We start from the raw sequence: 7785 nt of genomic DNA, 5'->3' as shown, positions 1-7785 counted from the left end.
AATTTAATACTTTGTTAGCATTATTAGCATTTTTGCTAACATGTTGCTAACATGATTTAACACATTGCTAACATTTTGTAAAATGTTGCTAACATGATTAACATGTTGCTAGTATAATTTAATACTTTGCTAACATGATTAGCATTTTTGCTAAAATGTTGCTAACATGATTTAACACATTGTTAACATTTTGTAACATGTTGCTAGCATTATTTAATACTTTGCTAACATGATTAGCATGTTTGCTAACATTTTGCTAACATGATTTAACACATTGCTAACATTTTGTAACATGTTGCTAGCATTATTAACATGTTGCTAGCATAATTTAATACTTAGCTCACATGATTAGCATTTTTGCTAACATGTTGCTAACATGATTTAACACATTGTTAAAATTTTGTAACATGTTGCTAGCATAATTTAATACTTTGCTAACATGATTAGCATGTTTGGTAACATGTTGCTAACATGATTAGCATGTTTGCTAACATATTGCTAACATGATTAACATGTTGCTAGTATAATTTAATATTTTGCTAACATGATTAGCATTTTTGCTAACATGTTGCTAACATGATTTTACACATTGCTAACATTTTGTAACTTGTTGCTAGCATGATTAACTTGTTTGCTAGCATAATTTAATACATTGCTAACATGATTAGCATTTTTGCTAACATTTTGCTAACATGATTTAACACATTGCTAACATTTTGTAACATTTTGCTAACATGATTAACATGTTGTTAGTATAATTTAATACTTTGGTAACATGATTAGCATTTTTGCTAAAATGTTGCTAACATGATTTAACACATTGTTAACATTTTGTAACATGCTGCTAGCATTATTTAATACTTTGCTAACATGATTAGCATGTTTGCTAACATTTTGCTAACATGATTTAACACATTGCTAACATTTTGTAACATGTTGCTAGCATTATTAACATGTTGCTAGCATAATTTAATACTTAGCTCACATGATTAGCATTTTAGCTAACATGTTGCTAACATGATTTAACACATTGTTAAAATTTTGTAACATGTTGCTAGCATTATTTAATACTTTGCTAACATGATTAGCATGTTTGCTAACATGTTGCTAACATGATTAGCATGTTTGCTAACATATTGCTAACATGATTAACATGTTGCTAGTATAATTTAATATTTTGCTAACATGATTAGCATTTTTGCTAACATGTTGCTAACATGATTTAACACATTGCTAACATTTTGTAACTTGTTGCTAGCATGATTAACTTGTTTGCTAGCATAATTTAATACATTGCTAACATGATTAGCATGTTTGCTAACATTTTGCTAACATGATTTAACACATTGCTAACATTTTGTAACATGTTGCTAACATGATTAACATGTTGTTAGTATAATTTAATACTTTGGTAACATGATTAGCATTTTTGCTAACATGTTGCTAACATGATTTAACACATTGCTAACATTTTGTAACATGTTGCTAGCATGATTAACATATTTTGCTAGTATGATTTAACACTTTGTTAATGTGTTGTTAGCATGTTGCTAACATTTTGCTAACATGATTTAGCCTGTTGTGGCATTTTTTACCGTTTTGTTAGCACATTTTAACACTTTGCTAGCACATTTTAACATGTTGTTAACATTATTAGCATTTTGGTAGCATATTACTAACATGTTTTAACATTGCTAACATTTTAGCATTTTGTTAATATGCTGCTAGCCTGTTTTTAGCATTTTATTAACATGATTAGCATTTTGCTATCATGTTATTAACATTGTTAGCATGATTTAACACATTGTTAGCATTGCTAACATGTCTTAACATGTTGCTAACATGATTTAGCACATTGTTAAAATTTTTTAACATGTTTGCTAGCATGATTAGCATGTTTCTAGCATAATGTAACAAATTGCTAGCATGATTAACATTTTGCTAACATAATTTAACCTGTTGCTCATGTTTTAACATTTTGCTTGCATGTTTTAACAAATTTCTAGCACATTTTGACGTTGCTAGCATTATTACCATTTTTGTTAACATATTACTTGCAAGTTTTAACATCGTTAACATGATTAGCATGTTGCTAGCAACATGTTAGCATGATTAGCATGTTGTTAACATATTGGTACCATGATTTAACACATTGTTAGAATGTTTTTGCATGTTTACTTACATGATTTAACACATTGCTAGCATGATTTAGCATGTTACTAGCATGTGTTAACATTTTGCTAACATGATTTAGCATTTCGTTAGGATTTTTTAACATGTTACTAGGGTTAGGGTTAGCATGATTTAGCATTTCATTGGGATTTTTAACATGTTGCTAGCATGATTAACGTATTTATTTTGATGTTTTGCATTGAATATCATTTTAGGTGTGGCATCAGTGTGTGAATATATTAAAGATATCTTGTACTAAGCAGAACTTTGTGATTTCCAATAAACCAGTTTTTAAATCTGAATGCAAATGTGAAAAAGATTTCTGACCTTCAGCAAAAGATCATCAGTGAACACTGACTTCTTTATGGCTCTTTAAATGAAGTTTTTAATGCCTTTCTGGAGCAGATGTGGTCAACAAAACAGAACAAAAAAAGGTACAAACATCAGATAATCATGTTCTCCTGATCACCTGTGCAGTGTGTGTACATGCGTGTGTACGTGCCTCTGTGAGTAAGACTATCTGCACACTAAGGCACTAAATTGGGCATCAGCTGTTGTGTTGGATCAGTCAGAGAGCCACGAGTCAAACGCACCGGTCATTATAAACACTCTCTCTTCATCTATTTGGCGGGTAATTCAGGAAAGCAGTGATGGCCCGTAAATACAGCAGGAAAGAGTATCTGTCAGTCAAGGACCTGGAGAAAGTTCTGGACTCGTGTAAGTTAAACTTGCACCAAATCGATGAGGTCTGGCCAAACCTGTACATCGGCAACGTGTGAGTACAAGCTGCTCGACAAATCTGTAGAAATCATATTAATACTGTTAAATGTGACTGTTTTTTCAAGCTGATTTCTTGTGAAACAGAATATTCAACAAGATAAAACAGGGCGGGACTTAAATTTGTTTATCTGAAGTTGATTGGATGGTGGAAAGTGGCCATTTTATAGAATGGAGGTGAATTCTTCCTTATATTCTTAAAAATAAAGATTCTTTATTGGCATCGATGCTTCCATGAGGAACTTTTAACCTTTACGTTCCACAAAAAGTTCTTTAAATTATTTAAATGTTCTTCACACTAAGAAAAAAAATGGTTCTTTTAACCCTTGTGCGGTCTTCATTTGGGGTGTACACTCAGAGTCTCCACAGACCCCAGGCAGCAGAATGTAATTTTGTAACAAAATAATTGGGTTTTTTTTAAACAAATGTAATTTTACTCTGTTTGTTCATGTCTTTACTTGACATTTGTGCAGTTTTTGAGGATGTATCATATTTTTAAAATTTATATAAATTAATTTAAAAAATAATTTTTTAAATAGTTTTTATACAAAAACAGCTTTTTATGTAAAATTCACTTTATAAAAGACCCACATTTCTAACTTTCATTCATGGGGATAACATGGATAATTTGACATGGTTTAGTGTGAGATTTTTGCCCATCTTTTGGAAAATGCAGTTTTAAAAGTAAAAAATGATCACTTTATCCAGTAGATGCTGCAGAGCTCCACTATTTGCTGTTTGACTGACTGAAAGACATCTTTACACAAGTATTTTCAGCTGATTCATATCTAAATATTATCAAATCACAATTATGACAATAAAAGCTACTTTTTGTCAAAGTTTAGCATTTTTTTTGCACAAAACACAATAATGCAGTAAAAAAAAATCTTATAAAAATGTTGATTTTGAGGATACATTTTGTCCATTTTCTTAGTGGGGTCTCATCATAATGTAACAAAACTAATTTTTTTTCATTACAAAAAATACTAAACTTTGACAAAAAGTAATTTTTATTGTTATAATTGTGATTTGATAATATTTAGATCTGAATCCAGCTGAAAACACTTGTGTAAAGATGTCTTTCAGTCAGTCAAACAGCAAATAGTGGAGCTCTGCAGCATCTACTGGATAAAGTGATCATTTTTTACTTTTAAAACTGCATTTTCCAAAAGATGGGCAAAAATCTCACACTAAACCATGTCAAATTATCCATGTTATCCCCATGAATGAAAGTTAGAAATGTGGGTCTTTTATAAAGTGAATTTTACATAAAAAGCTGTTTTTGTATAAAAACTATTTAAATTTTTTTTTTTTAAATTAATTTATATAAATTTAAAAGATATGATAAATCCTCCAAAAACTGCACAAATAAGAAGTAAAAACATTAATAAACAGAGTAAAATTACATTCGTTTTTTAAAAAACAATTATTTTGCGACAAAATTATATTTTGTTGCCTGGGGTCTGTGGCGACCCCAAAGACCCTGAGTGTGACTTTTTTTTTCTACACTAACATTAAAACAAGATATAACTCTAGTTTTTATTTGTAGATCTAGAAAGTGAAAGAGAACATTTTATAATTGTAGCAAACGTCGTTTGGGGTATAAAAAGACCTATAAGGGTTAAGAACTGTTCGCTGAAGGTTCTTTGGGGAACCAAAAATGATTCTTCTACAGCATCGCTGTGAAAACCCCCTTTTGGAACCTTTATTTTTAAGAGTGTAAAGAAAGTAAACCAGGTCAGTTTTGATTTTGATATGTGATCACACAGGCTAAACATCTTCTGTTGATGTACTATTGTTCCCATCAGAGGAATAGCACAGAACCGCAGCGCCCTGCAGAAACTCGGCATCACTCATATTCTGAACGCCGCTCACTCCAAGAGAGGAAGCATTGGGGACCAGAGGTACTACGGCACTAGTTTTGTGTACTGCGGGATCCCCGCTGAAGACTCCACACACTTTGATCTGGATGTTTACTTCAAACCGGCAGCAGATTTCATTCACAAGGCTCTCAACACTCCTGATGGTAAGAAATCATTTTACAACATCAAAGAATTCACTCTTAGAAGTAAAACAGTGTGTGCACTTAAAATCAACATCAAACCTAACTAGACGAGTAAAGTTTGTTGGGACAAACTTTGATGTTGTATGAAAGTTTGAAAGTTTTATAAGCTTTAAATTTAGTGAAGCGGAAGGAGAAAGAAAGATATTGCTAGCATGAATTTGTATGTGTTGCTAGCATGTTTTAGCATTTGTTAGCATAAATTAACATGATTTAGCATTTTGTTAACATGTTTTAACACATTGCTAGCATGAATTAGCATGTTTCTAGCATGAATTAACATGTTATATTCAACAGGTTGCTAGTGTTAGGTTGTATGTTTTAGCATTTGAATTAGCATGTTGTTAACATTATTTAGCATTTTGTTAGCATGATTTAGCATTTTGTTAACATTAATTAGTACTGTGCTATCCTGTTGCTAGCATGATTTAGCATTTCATTAGCATGTTTTATCATGTTGCTAGCATGAATTAACATATTGCAAACTTGATTATGCATGTTGCTAACATTATTTAACATGTTGCTAGCATGTTCTAACACACCGTTAATATGAATTAGCATTTTGCTAACATGTTTTAACATGTTGCTAGTATGAATTAGCATGTTGCTAACATGACTTAACATGTTGCTAGCATTAATTAGCATGTTGTTAACATAATTTATTATGTTGTTAACATTAATTAGCATTTTGCTAACATGATTTACCATGTTGTTATCATTAATTAGCATGTTGCTAACATGATTTAGCATTTTTAGCATTTTATAACATGTTGTTAACATGAATTAGCCTGTTGCTAGCATGATTTAACATGTTGTTAGTATGTTTTAGCATGCTGCTAGCATTACATAACATGTTGCTACCATTTTTACTACACTGCTAGTATGAATTAGCATGTTTTGCTAACATGTTTTAACATGTTGCTAGCATGAATTAGCATGTTGTTAGCATGACTGAACATTTTGCTAGCATTTTTTTTAACATGAATTAGCATTTTGCTAGCATGATTTAGCATGTCATTGGCATGTTTTATCATGCTGTTAGCATGAATTAACATATTGCAAACATGATTATGCATGTTTGTTAGCATTATTTAACATGTTGTTAACATGTTTTAACACACTGCGAACATGTTGCTAGCATTAAATTAGCCTGTTTGCTAGCATTATTTAGCATGCTGATGGCGTGATTTAACATGTTGCTAGCATTTTTTACAACACATCGTTAGCATTATTTAACATTTTGTTAGCATGTTTTAACATGTTAACATGAATTAGCTTGTTGCTAGCATGAAGTAGCCTGTTTACTAGCATGATTTAGCATGTTGCTAGCATGATTTAACATTTTGCTAGCATGTTTTACAACACTGCTAGTATAAGTTAGCATGCTTTGCTAACATGTTTTAACATATCGCTAGCATTATTTAACATTTTGTTAGCATGTTTTAACATGTTAACATGAATTAGCCTGTTGCTAGCATGATTTAGCATGTTGTTAGCATGTTTTAGCATGTTGCTAGTATGTCCTAAGCTAGTTGCTAGGCTTTGTTAGAATGATGAATTGTGGGTGTTATTTTTACCAGCTAGGAACAGGCGAGTATGAGAGGCTGCTTAATCAGATCTGATCTCGTCCTCCTAGGAAAAGTTCTGGTGCACTGCATCATGGGAATGAGCCGGTCCTCGACGCTCGTGCTGGCGTACCTGATGCTGTATCACGACATGCCTCTGCACACGGCCATACGCCGCATCGTCCAGAAACGAGCCATCTATCCCAACAGGAACTTCCTGGCTCTGCTGCTGGATCTGGACCTTCAGAGGAAGAGGAAACACCGGAGATGTGTCCTGCTGTGACTGATCACATGATCACAATAATCATGTCCTGACCAGGTCTCTCTGCACTGAACCAGAACAAATGCAATCGACCTACTTAATATGCAGTAATGAGGAGCTGGAATATGGACCAATGAGATTTGACTGTGGGTGGAGCTACATAATGCAGCACTCCATATATAGATATGTACTACCTCCATGTACAGCAGACTCTGGACCATCACACACACAACAACTACACAACAGGACCAAAACACCTCAGGATCGCAAATGTGACGCATTACTGTTCAAAAGTTCAGGGTCAGCAAGATAATGTTTTTGAAAGAGTCTCTTCTGTTCACCAAAGCTGCATATTTGATCAAAAATACAGTAAAACAGTGAAATATTATTCTATGTGAATGTATAGTAAAGTGTAATTTATTCCTGTGATCAAAGCTGAATTTTCAGCATCATTACTCCAGTCTTCAGTGTCACATGATCCTTCAGAAATCATTTGCTGCTCAAGAAACATTTATGATTATTATCAATGTTGAAAACAGTAATATTTTTGTGATACATTTTATTTTTCAGGATTCTTTGATGAATAAAAAGTTCAAAAGAACAGCATTTATCTGAAATAGAATCTTTTATAACATTATAAAGTGCAGCCTTGCTGAATAAAAGTATTAATTTTCTTTCAAAATCAAACAAATCTTACCGAACTCAATCTTTTGTGTGTATTGTAAATTAAATATGTTGCAAATGTCAAAAGAATTGATATTGCGAGTTGTCTTATCAGTGTAGAATACACTGTGAAAATTAATACACTATATCTGCTCCATAAAAATTTGGCAACAGATTACAAGCAATGTTATTAATTAAATTCAACAAATAGAATTGAGTTCGAATTAATCAAATTAATTCCTTAAATGTCAACCACTTAAAACAAGTCAAATTTAAACAAAAAT

At 32.1% G+C, this 7785-nt stretch overlaps 1 protein-coding gene across 1 annotated transcript; it reads left to right on the top strand.

Annotated features, from left to right (window-relative positions):
- Positions 1-2464: 2464 nt before the first annotated feature.
- LOC125255432 (dual specificity protein phosphatase 13-like) lies at positions 2465-7243 on the top strand. The gene is made up of 4 exons (XM_048170657.1): positions 2465-2606; positions 2813-2947; positions 4758-4975; positions 6648-7243. The coding sequence occupies exons 1-4, from the start codon at positions 2578-2580 to the stop codon at positions 6857-6859; spliced, it is 594 nt and encodes a 197-aa protein (XP_048026614.1). The 5' UTR covers positions 2465-2577; the 3' UTR covers positions 6860-7243.
- Positions 7244-7785: the final 542 nt, after the last annotated feature.

Source organism: Megalobrama amblycephala, linkage group LG20 (assembly GCF_018812025.1).
Source record: "Megalobrama amblycephala isolate DHTTF-2021 linkage group LG20, ASM1881202v1, whole genome shotgun sequence".
In the NCBI taxonomy this organism is placed as follows: Eukaryota; Metazoa; Chordata; class Actinopteri; order Cypriniformes; family Xenocyprididae; genus Megalobrama; species Megalobrama amblycephala.
Note: the sequence above shows the minus strand (reverse complement) of the source record. Positions and strands in the feature narration are given on the sequence as shown.

Excerpts from the sequence above, each read along its gene's own strand:
- LOC125255432 (XM_048170657.1), top strand. The coding sequence starts at position 2,578 with ATGTGGTCAACAAAACAGAACAAAAAAAG. Across the intron at positions 2,607-2,812 it reads ACAAAACAGAACAAAAAAAG|GAAAGCAGTGATGGCCCGTA; the intron begins GTACAAACATCA and ends CGGGTAATTCAG. Across the intron at positions 2,948-4,757 it reads AACCTGTACATCGGCAACGT|AGGAATAGCACAGAACCGCA; the intron begins GTGAGTACAAGC and ends TGTTCCCATCAG.